Raw genomic sequence first — 25,860 nt, forward strand, 5'->3', positions numbered from 1 at the left:
CCTCCCTGACCTGAAATCCAAATAATGAAAGGGGCGGGGCCATGGCCAGTCAGACTGGGGAGGAAAGAGTTATAAAGCTGTTTTGCGGAACTACAAGTCCCATGAGGCTTTGCAAGGCTGACGGTTACAAGCAGGTCTCCCAAAGGCCGAGGCATGATGGGACTTGTAGTTCCGCAACAGCTGGAGGGACGCAGGTTGAGCACCCAGTTTGAGGCCAGGCCTCCGTGTCTGAATGGACACAGGGGGCTGTGACTCAGCGCGGGTGTGCCCATAGTAAGCTGCTTGCTGGGGGGGCACTCCAAGGGAGGGAGGGACCCGAGAAGAGGAGGATCCGGGCTGTTCAAATCCATTACAGAGGAGGTAAGTATAACATGTTTGTTATTTTTCTGGAAAAAAAAAACTTTACAATCACTTTAACTGCGGAAGAAAGAGCTCAGGTCATCAGCGCTGTCTGCACGCTCTGCAGAGCTGTGTGAGTCTCAGGTCTGGGTGAATAGGGCAGCACAGTGGCTAAGTGATTAGCACTTCGCCTGGCAGTATTGGGGTCATCAGTTTGAATCCCAACCACGGCACCACCTGCCTGGTTTCCTCCCACACTCCGAAGACATGCTGGTAGGTTAATTGACCTCTGTCAAAAATGGCTCCAATATGTGAGATGGGGACCTTAGATTGTAAGGAATATATTTTAATGTGTTTAACCCTTGACCTGGACAATAGCTATAAAAATACAATGTTGGGTGGAGTTGCTTTTGCACTCTTTCTTTTTGTTTCAGAAAGATGCTCAGATGGGCATTTTTGACGTAAACCTGAATTCAGTAGAGGAATCCTCCTTTCACGTCTGCAGTCACCCTGATCCTCCTCCTTCTCTCGATTTTTTTAGGTTCTTATGCACGCCACAGTCTTCGCCCGAATGTCCCCTGACCAGAAAACTCAGCTGATGCAAAACTTCCAAGTTCTGGGGTGAGTGAGCGCTAGGCCCCGTATAGTCAGAATGTCGGCTGGTGAGAAGAAGCCACATAGACCTCCTATAGGTTCTGTAGGCCACAAAGAGCCAGGGAGGCCTCCTATAGGTTCTGTAGGCCATAAAGAGCTAGGGAGGCCTCCTATAGGTTCTGTAGGCCACAAAGAGCTAGGGAGGCCTCCTATAGGTTCTGTAGGCCACAAAGCGCTAGGGAGGCCTCCTATAGGTTCTGTAGGCCACAAAGAGCTAGGGAGGCCCCCTATAGGTTCTGTAGGCCATAAAGAGCTAGGGAGGCCTCCTATAGGTTCTGTAGGCTACAAAGCGCTAGGGAGCCCTCCTATAGGTTCTGTAGGCCACAAAGAGCTAGGGAGGCCTCCTATAGGTTCTGTAGGCCACAAAGAGCCAGGGAGGCCTCCTATAGGTTCTGTAGGCCACTAAGAGCTAGGGAAGCCTCCTATAGGTTCTGTAGGCCACAAAGAGCCAGGGAGGCCTCCTATAGGTTCTGTAGATGTACGCCACCAACTTTCCAAAAAATGGTTGGAGCCTTGCAAATAAATCACTCTGGTTTATAATCTATCCAACACACAAGGCCATTTCATTGGGGCTTTTTAGGCAATTAATTTCTACAACATTGTTACAAAACATGGTTTATTGTATCATCATAAAAGAATACACATAGCTAAAAACATATCACGGTGGTGTACATCATAGCAATTTTTCATGCATTATACAATCTGAAATATACCCAAATTTTGAACCCGGATGGGATCATGAAAGCCAAGATGTTCCTGTACAAGGCCATGACAAACCAACTCGTTTCAAACAATGTCTATCATATTGGCATATTGAAGCCAGCAGAGCTGCGGAGGGAAGAGGGGTTTAGACCCCTGAAAAGACCTCTGAAATTTCACCAAAGCCCCCACCACGGGGCTCCTAAAGAAAGAAAATTTGAAAAAAAAAAAAATTAAAATAAAATGGTAAAAAAATAAAAATAACCCTGGCTGATATGTATTTATTGACATCATTATACAGCTATATTGTATACACCTACCCCTGAAGAAGACACGGTTCGAAACACGTCAGGTTTGTCCCGGAGCTGCAACATGTACAGAAACATCAAGAATAACGGTGTTTGCATGATCCCGTCAGGGAATATCAGCCAGATGCCTTACTGTTCGCTGAGAAGGGCCAAGATGGCCACCAGGACCGCAGCCCGTGCACACAAGGATCACATAGATGACACCAAAGGACCAATGTGTCTTACATGTATGTGCAAATTGTCGCCATGTCAGTAATGTCGGGCCGCTCTGGTTGGAGACAATTTTCACATAAGACACATTGATCCTTTGGTGCCATCTGGGCGTTGTCTGGGTGGGGGTGGCTACCTGCAGTAACCTACGTATAGATATTTTTGCGGATTATTGAGTTCTCATTCTCTTCTATACAGCTACTGTGTGGGGATGTGCGGAGATGGAGCCAATGACTGCGGGGCGCTGAAAGCTGCCGATGTCGGATCTCTCTGTCGGACAGCGAGGCCTCCATCGCCTCGCCATTCACCTCCAAAATCGACAACATCGAGTGCGTGCCCATCGTCATCCGGTCAGTGGAGGGCGCTGTTCTGAAATGTTTTATTTTACTTGCTCACGCTATATATCCTAAATCTAATTATTGTTATAATAATGATTACTAGAAAATGTGTGTGCCTTCACGAATGGGTGCCGGGTGTTGGAGGATGAGAGCTGGAGACCTATACTGGAGGTGTTCTGGAGGAAGGGCCAATGAGGATGGTGGAACTTGTTTCAGAAGTAGGAGCGTTCTGGAGTTGGGAGGTATCAGGACAGTGGAGGGGTGTTATGGAGTAGGGGTATTGAGGATGGTGGAACCTGTTCCAGATGTAGAGTGTTCTGGATTGCAGGAGAGGGGATCAGGACAGTAGAGGGTTCTGGAGTAGGGGTATTGAGGATGGTAGAACTTGTTCCAGATGTAGAGTGTTCTGGATTGAAGGAGAGGGGATCAGGACAGTGGGAGGTTCAGGAGTAGGGTATTGAAGATGGTGGAACTTTTTCCAGGTGTTGAGGATTGTTCTCGAGTTGGGAGGAATTTAAGGACAGTGGAGATGTTTTTTTCGAGGTTGTGGTGTATTGGGGCCTCTGGAAGGAGAGAGTGGAAGTCCATCTTGCGGAAGTGACCAATGAGTGTTCTATGTTGGGAAAGTCTAGATGGCATTATCTGTATTAGGGCAAAATTTCAGGAATTTCCACTAAGAAAACAAAATTGACAATCTTTGGCTCCGCAGGGAAGGCCGTTGCTCGCTTGAGACCTCATTTGAGACGTTCAAATACATGGCAATGTACAGCCTGATCCAGTTCATCACTGTTCTCATCCTGTACACGGTAAGTGGGGGTGGTGGGTTGGGGGACACATGTATTCCAACATGTCTTCTGATCTGTCTTCGAGTGTTGAAGTCCTGAATTTCTGGAGATTGTGAAATGTTTGTGGTCTCATCTGACCGCCTTGCCAATATAAATGTTTGTTGTCTTACCAGGTGGACACCAATCTGGGCGACTTCCAGTTCCTCCTCTTTGATCTGGTTATCACTGCCACTGTGGCCATCCTGATGGGCAGAACCGGCCCGGCCAGCGAGCTGGGGATAAAGCGCCCGCTCGGCACTCTGATCAGTATTCCGGTCCTGGGGAGCTTGATATGTCAGACCCTGCTCGTCCTTCTCGTCCTGCTGATGTCCTACTTCCTGACCACATCGCAACCCTGGTATGGGTAAAACCTTCTTCCTCTTTGGGGTGCAGAAGAGAGGGGTACTATATGTATGGGCCTATAAGCGAAATCATCATAGATCAGGTCACTATGTATGGTCCTAGAAGAGAAGTTATCATAGATAGGTCACTGTGTCTGGGCCTAGAAGAGAAGTCATCATAGATCAGGTCACTGTGTATGGTCCTAGAACAGAAGTTATCATAGATCAGGTCACTGTATATGGTACTAGAAGAGAAGTCATCATAGATCAGGTCACTATGTATGGGCCTAGAAGAGAAGTCATCATAGATCAGGTCACTGTTTGTGGGCCTAGAAGAGAAGTCATAGATCTGGTCACTGTGTATGGTCCTAGAAGAGAAGTCATAGATCTGGTCACTGTGTGTGGTCCTAGAAGAGAAGTCATCACAGATCAGGTCACATAGGTCAGATGTAGTGTAGTGTAGCTGCTAGGGATATAACAAGGCCCCCGTTCCATCCCCCCCCCCCCCCCCCCCCCCCCCCAAAAAAAATAAAAAAATCCCCCCATTCCTATGTCAGTAACCAATCTCTCCCACGCAGGTTTCACCCGGTTAATATCACCAGCCCGACACATCAGCACCTCCCGAACTATGAAAACACGGCCATCTTCTGTGTGTCCGGATTCCAGTATATCATTCTCGCCATCGTCCTATCAAAAGGATATCCTTTCCGGAAGCCTCTGTACACCAACAGTGAGTGACCCCTCTACTAGTTATCACAAAGTGTCAGTGTGTCATTTTTCTGGGAACCCCAAGTGTCAGTGTGTCATTGTTCTGGACCCCCAAGTGTCAGTGTGTCATTGTTCTGGACCCCCAAGTGTCAGTGTGTCATTGTTCTGGGACCCCCAAGTGTCAGGGTGTCATTGTTCTGGACCCCCAAGTGTCAGGGTGTCATTGTTCTGGACCCCCAAGTGTCAGGGTGTCATTGTTCTGGACCCCCAAGTGTCAGGGTGTCATTGTTCTGGACCCCCAAGTGTCAGGGTGTCATTGTTCTGGACCCCCAAGTGTCAGTGTGTCATTGTTCTGTACCCCCAAGTGTCAGGGTGTCATTGTTCTGGACCCCCAAGTGTCAGTGTGTCATTGTTCTGGACCCCCAAGTGTCAGTGTGTCATTGTTCTGGGACCCCCAAGTGTCAGGGTGTCATTGTTCTGGGACCCCCAAGTGTCAGTGTGTCATTGTTCTGGGACCCCCAAGTGTCAGGGTGTCATTGTTCTGGACCCCCAAGTGTCAGTGTGTCATTGTTCTGGGACCCCCAAGTGTCAGTGTGTCATTGTTCTGGACCCCCAAGTGTCAGGGTGTCATTGTTCTGGATCCCCAAGTGTCAGTGTGTCATTGTTCTGGGTCCCCAAGTGTCAGTGTGTCATTGTTCTGTACCCCCAAGTGTCAGTGTGTCATTGTTCTGGACCCCCAAGTGTCAGGGTGTCATTGTTCTGGGACCCCCAAGTGTCAGTGTGTCATTGTTCTGGACCCCCAAGTGTCAGGGTGTCATTGTTCTGGATCCCCAAGTGTCAGTGTGTCATTGTTCTGGGTCCCCAAGTGTCAGTGTGTCATTGTTCTGTACCCCCAAGTGTCAGTGTGTCATTGTTCTGGACCCCCAAGTGTCAGGGTGTCATTGTTCTGTACCCCCAAGTGTCAGTGTGTCATTGTTCTGGACCCCCAAGTGTCAGTGTGTCATTGTTCTGGGACCCCCAAGTGTCAGTATGTCATTGTTCTGGGACCCCAAGTGTCAGTGTGTCATTGTTCTGGACCCCCAAGTGTCAGGGTGTCATTGTTCTGGATCCCCAAGTGTCAGGGTGTCATTGTTCTGGACCCCCAAGTGTCAGGGTGTCATTGTTCTGTACCCCCAAGTGTCAGTGTGTCATTGTTCTGGACCCCCAAGTGTCAGTGTGTCATTGTTCTGGGACCCCCAAGTGTCAGTATGTCATTGTTCTGTACCCCCAAGTGTCAGGGTGTCATTGTTCTGGACCCCCAAGTGTCAGTGTGTCATTGTTCTGGGACCCCCAAGTGTCAGGGTGTCATTGTTCTGGGACCCCCAAGTGTCAGTGTGTCATTGTTCTGTACCCCCAAGTGTCAGTGTGTCATTGTTCTGGACCCCCAAGTGTCAGGGTGTCATTATTCTGGGTCCCCAAGTGTCAGTGTGTCATTGTTCTGGGACCCCCAAATGTCAGTGTGTCATTGTTCTGGGACCCCCAAGTGTCAGTGTGTCATTGTTCTGTACCCCCAAGTGTCAGTGTGTCATTGTTCTGTACCCCCAAGTGTCAGTGTGTCATTGTCATGGACAGAGTTTAAGTTTTTGTCACTGAGTGTTACTCTGATTTTGCCCACAGTTCTGTACCTGCTGGCTCTGATCATCCTGATAGCGATGATGTTGTGGATCACACTCTACCCCCTCCTCTTCATGCGAAATATCCTGAAAATCATGGTCCTAGAAGATATGAGCTTCAAGCTGGTCTTAGTCGGGATCGCAGCCGCCAACTTTATAGCCGCCTTCCTCATTGAGGTATGTCTTCCCCTTCAGTACCTGGGTCACCTACTCAGTCACTGAGAAGAATGCCTGGGAACCCGGGGGCTGGGTTGGCCTATACTTGTCCCAAGAGCTTACAGTCTATTATAGAAAAAATACATTGAATGGGATATTGAATAGAGTGTTAATCCTTGCAGTAATAGTAGATCTATAAATGTATGATCCTGTGTTACATTATCTGTGTCCGCATTGTATGCACTTTTAAAAACCTGTTCCAGTTGAGCTGTAGTAATTTCCAGAAACCCGCACTACCGGGAGTGACCACTAGAAGGCTGAATGAATGAATGAATTAATGATTTGTAAAGCGCTGCAAATGCAAACTTAATCGCCTCAAGGCTGCCGGTAATAGTACAGGTTTCTATCATATGTAGAGTCCTCTGGGGCAGGATTCATTTATACAATATACACTGGGGGGGGGGGATAAAGATTGGCTCCCCTGCAGATTGTGTAAGTTTTGCCCACTTACAAAGAAATGAAGGGTCTAAAAAATTTTTAATAGGTGTATTTTATATGATAGAGACAGAATATCAACTAAAAATCCAGAGAAAACACACAATACAAATGTTATAAATGCAGTTCAGTGGGTAAAATAAGTATTTGATCCCCAAGCAGAACATGACTTAGTAGTTGGTGGAGAAACCCTTGTTGGTGATCACAGAGGTCAGACGTTTCTTGTAGTTGGTGATCAGGTTTGCACACATCTCAGGAGGGATTTTGGTCCACTCTTCTCTACAGATCTCTAAATCCTTAAGGTTTCTTGGATGTCTCTTGGCAACTCGAAGTTTCAGCTCCTCCATACATTTTCTATAGGATTAAGATCTGGAGACTGGCTAGGCCAATTTATGACATTTTTAATGTGCTTCTTCTTGAGCCACTCTTTGTTGCCTTGGCTGTATGGGTGTTCTTGGGGTCATAGTCAGCATTTTTCTTCCTCCAAAGACAGCGAGTCCTCCTCCTCAAGGAAGCACATGTACAGTCATGCCAATAAACATCTAAATGATTCAGAGAAGGATTGGGGAGAAAGTGCTGTGGTCAGATGAGACCAAAAATGAGCCCTTTGGCATTAACTCGACTCGCCTTGGTTTGGAGGAAGAAAAATGCTGACTATGACCCTAAGAACACCATCCCTACAGTCACACACGGAGGTGGAAACCTGAAGCTTTGGGGCTGTTTCTCTGCTAGAGGTCCAGGCCTACTTTGCCCCCTTGAGGGGCCAATGGACGGGGCCATGTATTGTAAAATCTTGGAGGAGAACCTTCTTCCCTCAGCCAGAACACTGAAGATGGGTCATGGATGGGTTCTTCCAGCATGACAATGACCCAAAACATACCGCCAAGGCAACAAAGGAGTGGCCTAGCCAGTCTCCAGACCTTAATCTTATTGGAAATTTATGGAGGGAGCTGAAACTTCGAGTTGCCAAGCGACAGCCAAGAAACCTTAAGGATTTAGAGAAGATCTGTAAAGAAGAGTGGACCAAAATCCCTCCTGAGATGTGTAGAAACCTGGTCACCAACTACAAGAAACGTCTGACCTCTGTGATCACCAACAAGGGTTTCCCCACCAACTACTAAGTCATCTTTTGCTTGGGGGTCAAATATTTATTTTACTTACTGAACTGCAACTCCATTTATAACAATTGTATCGTGATTTTTTTTTTTCTGGATTTCATCAGTGATCAGGATAACGTTCACCTGTATATAGGAAGTGTCTGAAATGTAATATGTGACCCCTCTCCAATCTCTTGCAGACCTCACTGGATCATGGCTACTGCAACTTTCTGAAGAAACTGCGCAAGAAAAAGGAATCGAAGAAGTTGTACAAGAGGTTAGAACTGTATCTCCGGGCGCAGCACTCTTGGCCCCCCGTAAATCAGACTTTGTACCCCAGCAGAGCCAAACCATCCAGGTAGCAGGAAATCTGCTGACTCCCCAAGACTTGTTACCGGCTGTGGAACCCCTTAGCGGGTGCGAGGTCATTACTGACATGTTACTGCCTCCTGGAGGACACCACTGTGATTGGTTCAGACTTTAGAATTAAAAACAAAAACTGCACAACTTGTGAAAAAAAATATAAAAAAATAAATGTGAAGCCAAAAATATGAAGGGTAAGAGGAGCTCCCAACACCGGGGGGACTCGGAGCGGACAGCACTGGATTCCAGGAAGAGGGGCAGCACTGGATTCCAGGAAGAGGGGCAGCTCTTTATTCCCGGAAGAGGGGCAGCTCTGGATTCCAGGAAGAGGGGCAGCTCTTTATTCCCGGAAGAGGGGCAGCTCTGGATTCCAGGAAGAGGGGCAGCTCTTTATTCCCGGAAGAGGGGCAGCTCTTTATTCCCGGAAGAGGGGCAGCTCTTTATTCCCGGAAGAGGGGCAGCTCTTTATTCCCGGAAGAGGGGCAGCTCTTGATTCCCAGAAGAGGGGCAGCTCTTGATTCCCGGAAGAGGGGCAGCTCTTGATTCCCGGAAGAGGGGCAGCACTGGATTCCAGGAAGAGGGGCAGCTCTTTATTCCCGGAAGAGGGGCAGCTCTTTATTCCCGGAAAAGGGGCAGCACTGGATTCCAGGAAGAGGGGCAGCACTGGATTCCAGGAAGAGGGGCAGCTCTGGATTCCCGGAAGAGGGGCAGCCCTGGATTCCCGGGAGAGGGGCAGCCCTGGATTCCCGGGAGAGGGGCAGCCCTGGATTCCCGGGAGAGGGGCAGCCCTGGATTCCCGGGAGAGGGGCAGCCCTGGATTCCCGGGAGAGGGGCAGCCCTGGATTCCCGGAAGAGGGGCAGCTCTGGATTCCCGGAAGAGGGGCAGCCCTGGATTCCCGGAAGAGGGGCAGCCCTGGATTCCCGGAAGAGGGGCAGCCCTGGATTCCCGGAAGAGGGGCAGCCCTGGATTCCCGGAAGATGACTTGAACTCCAAATGAGGTTTAACCTCTTTATGAAGGCAATCATACTTCCATGAATGGAAGGCCTGAGGAACTGCCGTGTCATGGGCTGGTGAAGTTGGAGTGTCCTTATCAGCAGGACAGACCGGTAAATTAATGACGATCAGCTGTAATCACTCTATAAACTACGAACACCCAGTGCTGGGAACACTTGTGTGCAATAATCTCCTTTATAAACACTCACTGACTTTATCCTACGTTGCCTTGGTGTCTCCGACTGCTGTGCTTACTGTTTACATGTGTGCGTCCCATTCCTTTAATCGTTTTTTGTGTCTGTGGTCCCCTACACCTGTCCTTCTTTTTTTTTTTTTTTTTTTTTTTTTTGTACGTAAACCTATCAAAACAAAGAAAAGAATGAAGCCAAGGTCAGAAGAAGTTAAAGGGTAACTCCACTAAAAAATATAGCAAATTAGAAAAATATATATATATTTATATGTAAAAATAATATAACATATACATTTGCTACTCGAGTCATTTTGTAATTGAATGTCATTAAAAATTATCTTTCCTTTTCAATCTGCAGCTGCATTTATTTTCAGTAAAATGCAATATGGCCACCTGGAGGCGCTCTATACACAGAGATACGTCATTTCCCGCTTGTGTGATTGGCTCACTGATTTTTTTTTTTCCCCCAGAAGTCTGCGCTAAGATACAAGTCAGATTTTTAGGTATCCCCTGCAACAGAAATGTCTTTTATTTTGGTGAGACACTCCCAAAAGGGAAATCACATCTAACGGGATGCAAACCCTGCCACTTTCTTCATCTGAATCCTGCAGGTGCAGCAGCTGATTGATAATTATGAAGCCACTCCCATTTATATTCACTGTGCACAGAGAAACAAACCGCTACTTCTTCAGAATAGAAAAAGGTAGGAATCTGCTACAAAGTTTGTTACAATCCATGCAATGTACAGAGATCCCCTGGGGGTGGGGGGGGGGCGGTGGGTTCCTCAATGAAAGTAGAGTTACTCTTTAGGAAAAAAAGAGGTTGTAAAGTCCATAGGACAGCATTGCAGGGAGAGTACAGGAGTTGTATGCGAGCGTTAAGACTGGGAAGTGCCTTCATCTTGAATGGGATGGTACTGAGCCGCGGCACAGCTCACTGATGAGGTCACCGCTACTATTACAAGGTAATATCTGGGTTTATAAAGACATTTGATGCACACAAAGCGTATTTTTTTTTTTCCTTTGTGGCTATTGAGGAATATATTTAAATAAAAGTTTATCATGGATTGCTGGTATTGTATGTCATCCTCATGACAGGTGCACTTTAATGTTTAGATTTGCTGAGGCCTTTCCATACCGGGTGAGATATTTGTTGCTCCTAGTCGTTTTGTTGCACGGGTGTCATTGTGTGTGATTGGCACCGGCATGTGTTGGCGCTGCTGCTGGTGGTCACCCCCCGCATGCACACACAGCAGATTTAGATTTAAAGTGGAATTCCAGTCCAATACTTTCCGAGCCAAACCTGCCCCCACCCCCATTCTAAGCCCCATACTACCTACCCTGTAATGTAAGGATGTGTATACTTACCTATGCTGAGAACAGTCCGTTGGCCGGCGCTGGGAGCCAATCATGTGACCAGACCGGAGCGAACTCAGCTTAAGTATACACACGCCCCTCTCCGGTCACATGATTGTCTCCCAGCTTCAGGGGAGAGGAGGGACAGCCAACAGAGCCTGCGTGATGACGTCACCCATAAGCTTACTATAGGGGACCTGTTGTCGGCTGTCCCTCCTCTCCCCTAAAGCCGGTGCTGGGAGCCAATCATGTGACCAAAGCGCCCTCAGCTTAAATAAGTATACACGCCCCTGTCCAGTCACATGATTGGCTTCCAGCGCGAGCTTCAGGGGGGGAGGAGGGACAGCCGACAGAGCCTGCGTGATGACGTCACCCATAGGCTTACTATAGGGGACCCGTTGTTGGCTGTCCCTCCTCTCCCCTGAAGCCGGCGCTGGGAGCCAATCATGTGACCGGACCGGAGTGCCCTCAGCTTAAATAAGTATACACGCCCCTGTCCGGTCACATGATTGGCTCCAGGCGACGGCTTCAGGGGAGAGGAGGGACAGCATAGGTACGTATACAGGTCTTTCCTTTATAGGGGAGTTAGTATAGGACTTAGAATGTTGGGAGTATGAGCAGCTTTAAGCTTAGGCATTATTAGCCCGGAGTTCCACTTTAATTCTGATTCTAATAAAAAGCAATTGAGTGTGCGGCCTGCGATACTTTGTAACTAATCCGGCTACAAACGCCTCAATTCTGATTGGAAGGATCCCAGTCTATGGGACGAAAGAATTATAATGTCGGAGTTTTCCTGATAACCTGAATGACAAAGAGCGAAAGAGACGCGTCTTCCCGACCCGACCTCCCCCCCCCCCCACACACACACACTGCGTCATCCCCATCCCCCACAGTGCGCCATCCCCCCTCCATAGACGCGTCATTCCCCCCCCCCCCCCCCCAATAAACGTGTCCCTGCACTAGATCCACAATTATTATTATTCGACAGGATTTATATCGCGGCAAAAGTTTGACATTTTTTTTCCTCACTAAAAACGCACGTTAAAGGCACCTGAGAATTTTATGACTATTTACACTTTGCTCTCTGATGTGTATTTGTTTTTATGGATCACTGTATGCAAATGTAAAAAAAAAAACTCTAAGGAGCCAATCAGACATCTGCTTTACTGGTTCTGGATGTGATTGGCCGCTAATAAACTTAGTTTTCTTTAGATATGGAAATGATTTGTTTTATTGGAAATGATTATTGGTGATAAGAGAATGGAGTCCTGCCTACGTGTCGGTGACGTCTGAAGGTTGTAACAAGCAACATTGGCCACTAGGGGGCGCAGAGAGCTCAGAACTTTTCTAAGATCGTCCAAAAATAATCCCTACACTTGGTGGCCCTGTCATCTATTTTTCATTAAATTTGTTTCTTACTGTGTATCTCTGCCTCCTTATAGTGTCCTCCATGAGCTCCTGAACCCCTCCTTATCCCCCTCACTTTCGTCCCATCCTTGGCATCTAGGAATTTGTAGATTTAGAGGAAGCTGAGATCCATAGAAGGGACTTTTCTTCTATTCACCTCAGTCTCTGTACCAGAGGAGCTTACACTCTAATGCCCCCCCCCCAGTCACTCACTATTACTATACATTTATATAGCTCTGACATATACTTCAGTGCTGTACAGAGAACACTGAGCCAATCACATCAGTCTCTGTACATCGGGCCCCATAGTTGGTGTCATTGGGAGGAATTGAGTCACAGCCATGGTGCCATTGGGCCCCATTGTTGGTATAATTGAGAGAAAATGTGCCCTAATATTGGTCTCATTGGGAGAAATTGTGCCCCATCATTAGGCCCCCATTGCTGGTGTTATTGGGAGAAATTGTGCCCCATCATTGGTGTCATTGGGCCCCATTGTTTAATTGAGAGGAAATGTGCCCCATAATTGGTCTAATTGGAAGACATTTTGCCCCATCGTTGGTGTCAGTGGGGGAGAATTATGCCCCCATTGGTATTAGTGGATGAAGTAGTGTCCCAAGGGCCAGATAAAAGCAAGCAAAAGGCCACAGTTTGGAGACCACTGCCATAGACCACTGTCCATCTCCGTAGCGAGAGAGGGTGACTACGTTCCCATATACGCTGGGACCATGGAGAACGAACGTAACCACCCTCTAAAGGTGAGGGTCACATTATGTCTGCTTCCCTGCACCAGTGTATGCATGGGCACAGCACTCTGTTCATTTGAATGGGCTGCAGGAAAATATCCCTGCACCTTTTCTAAAAGCTACAGTACCTCACAAAAGTAAGTACACCCCTCTTTTCTTCTATCTTTTCATGTGACAACACTGAAGAAATGACACTTGTCTACAATGTAAAGTAGTGAGTGTACAGCTTGTATAACAGTGTAAATTTACTGTCCCCTCAAAATAACTCAACACACAGCCATTAATGTCTAAACCGCTGGCAACAAAAGTCAGTACACCCCTAAGTGAAAATCTCCAAATTGGGCCCAAAGTGTCAATATTTTGTGTGGCCACCATTATTTTCCAGCACTGCCTTAACCCTCTTGGACATGGAGGTCACCAGAGCTTCACAGGTTGTCACTGGAGTCCTCTTCCCCTCCCCCATGATGACATCACAGAGCTGGGGGATGTTAGAGACCTTGTGCTCCTCCACCTTCCGTTTGAGGATGTCCCACAGATGATCAATAGGGTTTAGGTCTGGAGACATGCTTGGCCAGTCCATCACCTTTACCCTCAGCTTCTTTAGCCAGGCAGTGGTGGTCTTGGAGGTGTGTTTGGGGTGGTTATCATGTTGGAATACTGCCCTGCGGTCCAGTCTCTGAAGGGAGGGGATCATGCTCTGCTTCAGTATGTCACAGTACATGTTGGCATTCATGGTTCCCTCAATGATCTGTAGCCCCCCAGTGCCGGCAGCACTCATGCAGCCCCAGACCATGACACTCCCACCACCATGCTTGACTGTAGACAAGACACACTTGTCTTTGTCCTCCTCACCTGGTTGCCCCCACACACACTTGTCACCATCTGAACCAAATACGTTTATCTTGGTCTCATCAGACCACAGGACATGGTTCCAGTAATCCATGTCCTTTGTCTGCTTGTCTTCAGCAAACTGTTTGTGGGCTTTCTTGTGCATCATCTTTAGAAGAGGCTTCCTTCTGGGATGACAGCCATGCAGACCAATTTGATGCAGTGTGCGGCGTATGGTCTGATCACCGACAGGCTGACCCCCCACCCCTACAACCTCTGCAGCAATGCTGGCAGCACTCATACGTCTATTTCCCAAAGACAACCTCTGGATATGACGCTGATCACGTGACCTCAACTTCTTTGGTGGACCATGGTGAGGCCTGTTCTGAGGGGAACCTGTCCTGTTATACCGCTGTATGGTCTTGGCCACCGTGCTGCAGCTCAGTTTCAGGGTCTTGGCAATCTTCTTATAGCCTAGGCCATCTTTATGTGGAGCAACAATTCTTTTTTTCAGATCCTCAGAGAGTTCTTTGCCATGAGGTGCCATATTGAACTTCCAGTGACCAGTATGAGAGAGTGAGAGCGATAACACCAAATTTAACACACCTGCTCCCCATTCACACCTGAGACCTTGTAACACTAACGAGTCACATGACACCGGGGAGGGAAAATGGCTAATTGGGTCCAATTTGGAGATTTTCACTTAGGGGTGTACTGACTTTTGTTGCCAGCGGTTTAGACATTAATGGCTGTGTGTTGAGTTATTTTGAGGGGACAGTAAATTTACACTGTTATACAAGCTGTACACTCACTACTTTACATTGTAGACAAGTGTCATTTCTTCAGTGTTGTCACATGAAAAGATAGAAGAAAAGATTTACATAAATGTGGCTGAGGGGTGTACTTACTTTTGTCAGATACTGTATGTGTTACCAGTGTTACAGCTGCAGTTTCCAATGTGTCAGGGGGCCATTAAGAGTTAAAGAAACCCCCACATGTCTGCTAACAGCAGCTCACTTTTGCTGCAGGTGTGGGAAAGCGTTCAATTCCCACCCCGACCCACATAGACCAAACATAACAGGAAGTTCGATCACAGCAACAAAAACGAAGGAATTTGTAGACTTGGAGGAAGCTGAGAGCCGAAGAAGGACTATTATACATTTTATATAGCTCTGACATATACCGCAGTGCTGTACAGAGATCACTGAGCCAATCACATCAGTCTCTATACAGAGGAGCTTACACTCTAATGTCCCCTCCCCCCACAGTCACATCAGTCTCTGTACAGAGGAGCTTACACTCTAATGTCCCCTCCCCCCACAGTCACATCAGTCTCTGTACAGAGGAGCTTACACTCTAATGTCCCCTCCCCCCACAGTCACATCAGTCTCTGTACAGAGGAGCTTACACTCTAATGTCCCCTCCCCCCCACACATCAGTCTCTGTACAGAGGAGCTTACACTCTAATGTCCCCTCCCCCCCACACATCAGTCTCTGTACAGAGGAGCTTACACTCTAATGTCCCCTCCCCCCACAGTCACATCAGTCTCTGTACAGAGGAGCTTACACTCTAATGTCCCCTCCCCCACAGTCACATCAGTCTCTGTACAGAGGAGCTTACACTCTAATGTCCCCTCCCCCCACAGTCACATCAGTCTCTATACAGAGGAGCTTACACTCTAATGTCCCCTCCCCCCCACAGTCACATCAGTCTCTGTACAGAGGAGCTTACACTCTAATGTCCCCTCCCCCACAGTCACATCAGTCTCTATACAGAGGAGCTTACACTCTAATGTCCCCTCCCCCCACAGTCACATCAGTCTCTGTACAGAGGAGCTTACACTCTAATGTCCCCTCCCCCACACATCAGTCTCTATACAGAGGAGCTTACACTCTAATGTCCCCTCCCCCCCACAGTCACATCAGTCTCTGTACAGAGGAGCTTACACTCTAATGTCCCCTCCCCCCACAGTCACATCAGTCTCTATACAGAGGAGCTTACACTGTAATGTCCCCTCCCCCACACATCAGTCTCTATACAGAGGAGCTTACACTCTAATGTCCCCTCCCCCCCACAGTCACATCAGTCTCTGTACAGAGGAGCTTACACTCTAATGTCCCCTCCCCCCACAGTCACATCAGTCTCTATACAGAGGAGCTTACACTCTAATGTCCCCTCCCCCACAGTCACACACTATTATTATTATACATTTATGTAGCTCTGACATATACCGCAGTGCTGTACAGAGTATATGTAGCGGGTGTGCACTCTTATAACTTAAAGGGTCATTTAGGTGGCGCCCCCCAAACCACCCAGATCCACCAAAGTCCCTCTGAAGGACCGGAGATGATGAGACTTCGTACATCATGGAGGTCGTACCGTACAGAAGAGGATCCCCTCAACGTCGCCAGAATTCGCCCGCCGGGCCCCGAATCTTCACCGCTCCAAACTGGTGGCCAGCCAGAGAAAAGGGAGGTGATTGGGAAGGTGGATGAATGGTGCTGAAACCCTGAGTAAACAATACCCATGATTGGTATTAGGGGGAGGAATAGTGCCCCATCATTGGGAGGAATAGTGCCCCATCATTGGTATCAGTGGGAGGAATAGTGCCCCATCATTGGTATCAGTAGGAGGAATAGTGCCCCATCATTGGTATCAGTGGGAGGAATAGTGCCCCATCATTGGTGTCAGTGGGAGGAATAGTGCCCCATCATTGGTGTCATTGGGAGGAATAGTGCCCCATCATTGGTATCAGTGGGAGGAATAGTGCCCCATCATTGGTGTCAGTGGGAGGAATAGTGCCCCATCATTGGTGTCAGTGGGAGGAATAGTGCCCCATCATTGGTGTCATTGGGAGGAATAGTGCCCCATCATTGGTATCAGTGGGAGGAATAGTGCCCCATCATTGGTGTCAGTGGGAGGGTTAGTGCCCCATCATTGGTGTCGGCGGGAGGAATAGTGCCCCATCATTGGTATCAGTGGGAGGAATAGTGCCCCATCATTGGTGTCAGTGGGAGGAATAGTGCCCCATCATTGGTGTCATTGGGAGGAATAGTGCCCCATCATTGGTATCAGTGGGAGGAATAGTGCCCCATCATTGGTGTCAGTGGGAGGAATAGTGCCCCATCATTGGTATCAGTGGGAGGAATAGTGCCCCAGCATTGCTATCAGTGGGAGGAATAGTGCCCCATCATTGGTATCAGTGGGAGGAATAGTGCCCCATCATTGGTGTCAGTGGGAGGAATAGTGCCCCATCATTGGTGTCAGTGGGAGGAATAGTGCCCCATCATTGGTGTCATTGGGAGGAATAGTGCCCCATCATTGGTATCAGTGGGAGGAATAGTGCCCCATCATTGGTGTCAGTGGGAGGAATAGTGCCCCATCATTGGTATCAGTGGGAGGAATAGTGCCCCAGCATTGCTATCAGTGGGAGGAATAGTGCCCCATCATTGGTATCAGTGGGAGGAATAGTGCCCCATCATTGGTGTCAGTGGGAGGAATAGTGCCCCATCATTGGTGTCAGTGGGAGGAATAGTGCCCCAGCATTGCTATCAGTGGGAGGAATAGTGCCCCAGCATTGCTATCAGTGGGAGGAATAGTGCCCCATCATTGGTGTCAGTGGGAGGAATAGTGCCCCATCATTGGTGTCATTGGGAGGAATAGTGCCCCATCATTGGTATCAGTGGGAGGAATAGTGCCCCATCATTGGTGTCAGTGGGAGGGTTAGTGCCCCATCATTGGTGTCGGCGGGAGGAATAGTGCCCCATCATTGGTATCAGTGGGAGGAATAGTGCCCCATCATTGGTGTCAGTGGGAGGAATAGTGCCCCATCATTGGTGTCATTGGGAGGAATAGTGCCCCATCATTGGTATCAGTGGGAGGAATAGTGCCCCATCATTGGTGTCAGTGGGAGGAATAGTGCCCCATCATTGGTGTCAGTGGGAGGAATAGTGCCCCAGCATTGCTATCAGTGGGAGGAATAGTGCCCCATCATTGGTGTCAGTGGGAGGAATAGTGCCCCATCATTGGTATCAGTGGGAGGAATAGTGCCCCATCATTGGTGTCAGTGGGAGGGTTAGTGCCCCATCATTGGTGTCGGCGGGAGGAATAGTGCCCCATCATTGGTATCAGTGGGAGGAATAGTGCCCCATCATTGGTGTCAGTGGGAGGAATAGTGCCCCATCATTGGTGTCATTGGGAGGAATAGTGCCCCATCATTGGTATCAGTGGGAGGAATAGTGCCCCATCATTGGTGTCAGTGGGAGGAATAGTGCCCCATCATTGGTATCAGTGGGAGGAATAGTGCCCCATCATTGGTGTCAGTGGGAGGGTTATTGCCCCATCATTGGTGTCAGTGGGAGGGTTAGTGCCCCATCATTGGTGTCAGTGGGAGGGTTAGTGCCCCATCATTGGTGTCAGTGGGAGGAATAGTGCCCCATCATTGGTATCAGTGGAAGGAATAGTGCCCCATCATTGGTGTTAATGGGAGGAATAGTGCCCCATCATTGGTATCAGTGGAAGGAATAGTGCCCCATCATTGGTGTTAATGGGAGGAATAGTGCCCCATCATTGGTGTCAGTGGGAGGAATGGTGCCCCATCATTGGTATCAGTGGGAGGAATAGTGTCCTATCATTGGTATCAGTGGGGGGGGGATAGTGCTCCAAGGACTGGATAGAAGCAAGCAAAGGGCTGCACCTGGCCCCTGGGCCGCAGTTTGGAGACCACTAATGTAGAGGATCTGTACATTAGGCTTCAGGTCTTCCACGATCACTTTGGGTTGTCATGGGGTGAAGGAATCCAAAACGGAAGCACCGCACTATGACATTCAGATAGCAGTTCATTCCACAGATTGCGTATGGAGCCGACGCGTTTCTGGGTCTGTAGCTCCGCCCCCTTTATAAAGAATGTAGTACAACAATAAATTGATAACATTTCTTACATACAATATTGTCATTCTGGTTTTCAAAAGCATGATGGCAGTAAAAAGATATTATATTAGAAATGTTGGTAGTAATAATGAGAATGATAAAAATAATATGAATTGTGTGCCGATAACGAAACGGATCACAGAAGTCATCCTGTATGAAATCACATAGAAAGGAAATGTATTCATGTCTTTTCACTTCTTTATTTTTGTTACATTGTTTGTCAGCATGAAAAAGACACAGTTCATCTAGTTCAACCAATACCATTCCAGCCCTGATGAAGGGGGTGGAGTTAGACCCCAGAAACGCGTTGGCTTTGGATTGACCTTCATTATCTTGGTGTGTTGCTTCAACAGAAAAAGCAGAGGAAGGGAAGTAGGGAATGGAGAGGGACAGGGAGGAAATGAATAGAAAATGGAAGGGAAGGGAAAGGGGGGAGGGGAGGGGAGAAGAATGGTAAGTAACATTCCGCCCTCTCTTTTGCCTCCCAGTCTCACCATCACATTTCGGAGACGGCTGTAAATACAATTTATGATTATTATATTTTCTGACTTTTGGCTTCTTCTCCTGTTCAGGCTTTCTGTATGTGGGAGACAACAAGGGCCCAGCAGTGGGCGTGTCTGAGAACCCTTCCCCCGCCTCCCCAGCCGGGGGTTCCCACATGACGAACAGAAGGGAGCGGGGCGGACGGTGCAGTATTATGGAGGTAGGTAAGCTGTGCCCCTCCCCCATCCTGGATATATCTCATGGTTTAATCTCCTATTCTGATTGGTGTGTATCTTGAGGGGCTCAGTAAGGACTCTGGTTTTATTATCTTCTAATGTTTAATTCAGCAAAGCAGACCTGTGCAGGGGGTGGGGGGAGGGTTCAATGATTACTGAGGTGTTTAGTGGTTCAAACTTTGGGGTAAAGGCTCAGTGTGTGGGGCTCAGCATGACCTGCCTACCCACTCACATGCAGGAAGAATATAGACATTGAAAGAGAGAGGTACTCAGCACGTGCTGCATTGTGCAGAATGTGGGTGTGGCCTCTTCTATTTCTCCAGGGGCCCCAGAAAGGACCCGGCTGGATCTGGAAATGAGATATTGGTTGCCTCATGTGGCTCTTTACCTCCTGAACTGGACACATCTGGGGCCGTTCCTGAACCGAGTACCCTGGGGGTGGGGCTGTGAGCCAGCAAAGAGGACCTGTCTATAAACTCTCCAAAGTGTATGTGATCCCTGATATTGATCTGCACTTATTGGCTCCCTTTCATTCTGTTAAAGTGTTACTAAACCCAGGACTCTGCACTCACTATATCTGATCTCCCCAGGACCCTGCATTCACTATATCTGATCTCCCCAGGACTCTGCATTCACTATATCTGATCTCCCCAGGACTCTGCATTCACTATATCTGATCTCCCCAGGACTCTGCATTCACTATATCTGGTCTCCCCAGGACCCTGCATTCACTATATCTGGTCGGTCTCCCCGGGACTCTGCATTCACTATATCTAGTCTCCCCAGGACTCTGCATTCACTATATCTGCTCTCCCCAAGACTCTGCATTCACTATATCTGCTCTCCCCAGGACTCTGCATTCACTATATCTGGTCTCCCCAGTACTCTGCATTCACTATATCTGATCTCCCCAGGACCCTGCATTCACTATATCTGGTCTCCCCAGGACCCTGCATTCACTATATCCGATCTCCCCAGGACTCTGCATTCACTATATCCGGTCTCCCCAGGACTCTGCATTCACTATATCTGCTCTCCCCAGGACTCTGCATTCACTATATCTGCTCTCCCCAGGACTCTGCATTCACTATATCTGGTCTCCCCAGTACTCTGCATTCACTATATCTGATCTCCCCAGGACTCTGCATTCACTATATCTGCTCTCCCCAGGACTCTGCATTCACTATATCTGGTCTCCCCAGTACTCTGAATTCACTATATCTGGTCTCCCCAGGACCCTGCATTCACTATATCTGGTCTCCCCAGGACCCTGCATTCACTATATCTGATCTCCCCAGGACTCTGCATTCACTATATCTGATCTCCCCAGGACTCTGCACTCACTATATCTGATCTCCCCAGGACTCTGCACTCACTATATCTGATCTCCCCAGGACTCTGCATTCACTATATCCGGTCTAGCCAGGACTCTGCATTCACTATATCTGGTCTCCCCAGGACTCTGCATTCACTATATCTGATCTCCCCAGGAGCCTGCATTCACTATATCTGATCTCCCCAGGACTCTGCATTCACTATATCTGATCTCCCCAGGACTCTGCATTCACTATATCCGGTCTAGCCAGGACTCTGCATTCACTATATCTGATCTCCCCAGGACTCTGCACTCACTATATCTGGTCTCCCCAGGACTCTGCATTCACTATATCTGGTCTCCCCAGGACTCTGCATTCACTATATCTGATCTCCCCAGGACTCTGCACTCACTATATCTGATCTCCCCAGGACTCTGCATTCACTATATCTGGTCTCCCCAGGAGCCTGCATTCACTATATCTGATCTCCCCAGGAGCCTGCATTCACTATATCTGATCTCCCCAGGACTCTGCATTCACTATATCTGATCTCCCCAGGACTCTGCATTCACTATATCCGGTCTAGCCAGGACTCTGCATTCACTATATCTGATCTCCCCAGGACTCTGCATTCACTATATCCGGTCTAGCCAGGACTCTGCATTCACTATATCCGGTCTCCCCAGGACTCTGCATTCACTATATCTGGTCTCCCCAGGACTCTGCATTCACTATATCTGATCTCCCCAGGACTCTGCATTCACTATATCTGATCTCCCCAGGACTCTGCATTCACTATATCCGGTCTAGCCAGGACTCTGCATTCACTATATCCGGTCTCCCCAGGACTCTGCATTCACTATTTATTATTATTATTTATTTCAGGTACTTATATAGCGCTGTCAATTTACGCAGCGCTTTACATATACATTTTACATTCACATCAGTCCCTACCCTCAAGGAGCTTACAATCTAAGGTCCCTAACTCACATTCATACATACTAGGGACAATTTAGACAGGATCCAATTAACCTACCAGCATGTCTTTGGAGTGTGGGAGGAAACCGGAGTACCCGGAGGAAACCCACGCAGGCACAGGGAGAACATGCAAACTTCAGGCAGGTAGTGTCATGGTTGGGATTCGAACCAGCGACCCTTCTTACTGCTAGGCGAGAGTGCTACCACTACACCACTGTGCCGCCCACTATATCTGATCTCCCCAGGACTCTGCATTCACTATATCCGGTCTAGCCAGGACTCTGCAGTCACTATATCTGATCTCCCCAGGACTCTGCATTCACTATATCTGATCTCCCCAGGACTCTGCATTCACTATATCTGATCTCCCCAGGACTCTACATTCACTATATCTGATCTCCCCAGGACTCTGCATTCACTATATCTGATCTCCCCAGGACTCTGCATTCACTATATCTGATCTCCCCAGGACTCTGCATTCACTATATCTGGTCTCCCCAGGACTCTGCATTCACTATATCCGGTCTAGCCAGGACTCTGCATTCACTATATGTGATCTCCCCAGGACTCTGCATTCACTATATCTGATCTCCCCAGGACTCTGCATTCACTATATCTGATCTCCCCAGGACTCTGCATTCACTATATCTGATCTCCCCAGGACTCTGCATTCACTATATGTGATCTCCCCAGGACTCTGCATTCACTATATCTGATCTCCCCAGGACTCTGCATTCACTATATGTGATCTCCCCAGGACTCTGCATTCATTATATCTGATCTCCCCAGGACTCTGCATTCACTATATCTGATCTCCCACAGTACACAGAACATGGAGATGCAATTATTTTAGCAAATATAACTTGCTAAATACCTTTTCTCATCAGCAGTATATAGCAGTCTTGTGACTTCTGTCAGTGTCCAGCCAAACACTGGTTAAATCATGTAGGGGGAGTTTTCTGACTGTCTTATGAGATTGCAGGACCCCTGACCCTCTGTCTGGACAGTGCTGATTGGCCCTGTGCTGATCACATGTACCCTCCCAAGAAAAAAAAAACACCTCTCTAGCAATATACACCAAACAAACCGAGCATGTGCTGACTGACTCCATAGACTCTGTGCTATCAGTTAATTATTAGGGGACAGTGGAAAAAGGGGAGGATCATAGAAGACCTGATCAAACAGCATTTTTACACAATGTGGAGGATTAACAACTTGGGTTCCACAGTGAGTATAACAAGCATGCTTTACTGCATATACAGACTGATTTTACTGTGGTGGGTTTAGTAACACTTTAAATATCTCATTGAAAGTGTTTTGTTGTATCTGTTGGAAAAGTAAAAAGAAAAAAAATCCCTGTTGATCCTGCCAGAAATCCGGCCAGCTGATAACTTCCTCTGCTCGCTGCCTGTGCTGACTGCTACAAGATACATTGTATCCTGTGATCTCTAATAATACCGTAATTACTAAATAAGAATTAATAATAAAAATGATAATAATACAATCATAATGATTACTAATAAATAATAATCACGATAATAAAATAAATGTTGATAGTTAATGAATATTGTTATCATATAATTGGCTCCCTTTACAGGTAAATAGTGAAAAAAAAAATAAGTGAAAAAAATTCCCGTTGTTAACTTCCTGTGCTGACTGCTATAAGATACATTGTCCCCAGTGATCTCCATGGACTACAGAATACTTCCCAACTATACTATTATTATTATTAATAATTACTAAAAAAAATAATAATATAAAAATAATAATTACTTAATAATTATTACTAAATACTAATAAATAATATTCATGATAATATAAATAAAATCAATGTTGATAGTTAATTAATATTGTTATTATATGATTGACTCCCTTTACAGACGGTTAAATAGTGAAAAACAATCCCTGTTGATCCTGCCAGAAATCCAGTATGTTAATAACTTCCTGTGCTGACTGCTATAAGATACATTGTCCCCAGCGATCTCCATGGACTACAGAACACTTTCCCAACGATATTATTATTATTGTTATTAATAATTACTAATACATAATTGTTATTATATGATTGGCTCCCTTTCGTTTTGTTGAATTTCCCATTAAAGATGATTTGTTGTATCTGTTGGACAAGTGAAAAATAAATCCCTATTGATCCCGCCAGAAACCCAGTCATCTGATAACTTCCTGTGCTTACTGTTATGAGTTACATTGTCCTCAGCAATCTATTTGGACTACAGAACGCTCCCCACCTACATTATGGACTATGGGAGGGGTTCTGTAGTCTCTCTTGTTCTGATACAGTGAATAGGTGTCCCCCCGGGACAGGAAGTGTGTCAGTGGCAGGATCACTAGATGAGAATGCTGGGAAATCTAATCTGAGTTTTATGGGTGCGGTTGGTGGTGGGGGGGTTTTGGGGTCACATTTCCATATTATAATGCGGTGGGCGGAGTCCTCCTTTTTTCTTAGGTGGGTTCTCTTTACTGGTTGGCAGGATTGTTCCTGTCCCTGGATGGGACCCCCGGGGCCCCTCAGGGCTCCATTTCCACCCCATAACCTCACATCTGTCTTCACTCATCTCCTGTTTATTCGTCTTGTTTGTGTTCCGAGAACAATAAAAAAAAGTTTAAATCTCTTTCCAAATTTCTGGACAATGTGAGCCCCCCTTCCCCTCCCCCCCAGCAAAGTTCTGATAATTGTCCCACCAATGTGCGTCCATCCGGGGGGCGCTGACATCCTTTGGGGGGGATGGGGGGTACTAGGCCTCAGTTCTGATGATGGTGATCCCCCCACTGATACATGGAGAACCCCCTCAAACCTTCACTGTCTTGTGCTTTAACCCCTCCCCTCCCCCCCCCCAGGGGGTGTGGAATGTGGTAATGAGGTGTGAATGGGACATAAGGAGCCATTAATGGGGTGTAAAAGTAACACAATGGAGGGGGGGGGGGGGTCACATTACAAAAACAGCTGTTATAGGGCCTGAGGGCCACACAATCCACCAATACAGCCAAACGTGGATCTGTCAGGAGGGGGAGGGGAGGGAGCAATGTTCTGCAGAATATATCAATATGGATCTGTCAGGAGGGGGAGGGGAGGGAGCGATGTTCTGCAGATCTGTAGAGGGGTCAGTGATGAGATAATCTGCAGAATATATCAATATGGATCTGTCAGGAGGGGGAGGGGAGGGAGCGATGTTCTGCAGAATATATCAATATGGATCTGTCAGGAGGGGGAGGGGAGGGAGCGATGTTCTGCAGATCTCCATAGAGGTCAGTGATGGAATAATCTGCAGAATATATCAATATGGATCTGTCAGGAGGGGGAGGGGAGGGAGCGATGTTCTGCAGAATATATCAATATGGATCTGTCAGGAGGGGGAGGGAGCGATGTTCTGCAGATCTCCATAGAGGTCAGTGATGGGATAATCTGCAGAATATATCAATATGGATCTGTCAGGAGGGGGAGGGGAGGGAGCGATGTTCTGCAGATCTCCATAGAGGTCAGTGATGGGATAATCTGCAGAATATATCAATATGGATCTGTCAGGAGGGGGAGGGGACGGAGCGATGTTCTGCAGATCTGTAGAGGGGTGAGTGGGGGAATAGTCTGCAGAATATATCAATATGGATCTGTCAGGAGGGGGAGGGAGCGATGTTCTGCAGATCTGTAGAGGGGTCAGTGATGAGATAATCTGCAGAATATATCAATATGGGTCTGTCAGGAGGGGGAGGGGAGGGAGCGATGTTCTGCAGATCTGTAGAGAGGTCAGTGATGGAATAATCTGCAGAATATATCAATATGGATCTGTCAGGAGGGGGAGGGGAGGGAGCGATGTTCTGCAGAATATATCAATATGGATCTGTCAGGAGGGGGAGGGGGGAGGGAGCGATGTTCTGCAGATCTGTAGAGGGGTCAGTGATGAGATAATCTGCATAATATATCAATATGGATCTGTCAGGAGGGGGATGGGAGGGAGCAATGTTCTGCAGATCTCCATAGAGGTCAGTGATGAGATAATCTGCAGAATATATCAATATGGATCTGTCAGGGGGGGGAGGGGAGGGAGCGATGTTCTGCGGAGGGGTGAGTGGTGGAATAGTCTGCAGAATATATCAATATGGATCTGTCAGGAGGGGGAGGGGAGGGAGCGATGTTCTGCGGAGGGGTGAGTGGTGGAATAGTCTGCTGGGTGTAGTGGGGGTCTCTAGGACCCAGTAGGTG

The 25,860-nt window shown here is 47.6% G+C and overlaps 1 protein-coding gene across 1 annotated transcript; it reads left to right on the forward strand.

Moving 5' to 3' along the window:
* The first annotated feature begins 815 nt into the window (after positions 1-815).
* LOC141110239 (polyamine-transporting ATPase 13A2-like) lies at positions 816-9,719 on the forward strand. The gene is made up of 7 exons (XM_073601504.1): positions 816-960; positions 2,409-2,560; positions 3,258-3,354; positions 3,507-3,730; positions 4,292-4,443; positions 6,078-6,250; positions 8,022-9,719. The coding sequence occupies exons 3-7, from the start codon at positions 3,304-3,306 to the stop codon at positions 8,181-8,183; spliced, it is 762 nt and encodes a 253-aa protein (XP_073457605.1). The 5' UTR covers positions 816-960; positions 2,409-2,560; positions 3,258-3,303; the 3' UTR covers positions 8,184-9,719.
* The last annotated feature ends 16,141 nt before the right edge of the window (positions 9,720-25,860 follow it).

Source organism: Aquarana catesbeiana, linkage group LG10, assembly GCF_042186555.1.
Source record: "Aquarana catesbeiana isolate 2022-GZ linkage group LG10, ASM4218655v1, whole genome shotgun sequence".
Classification (NCBI taxonomy): Eukaryota; Metazoa; Chordata; class Amphibia; order Anura; family Ranidae; genus Aquarana; species Aquarana catesbeiana.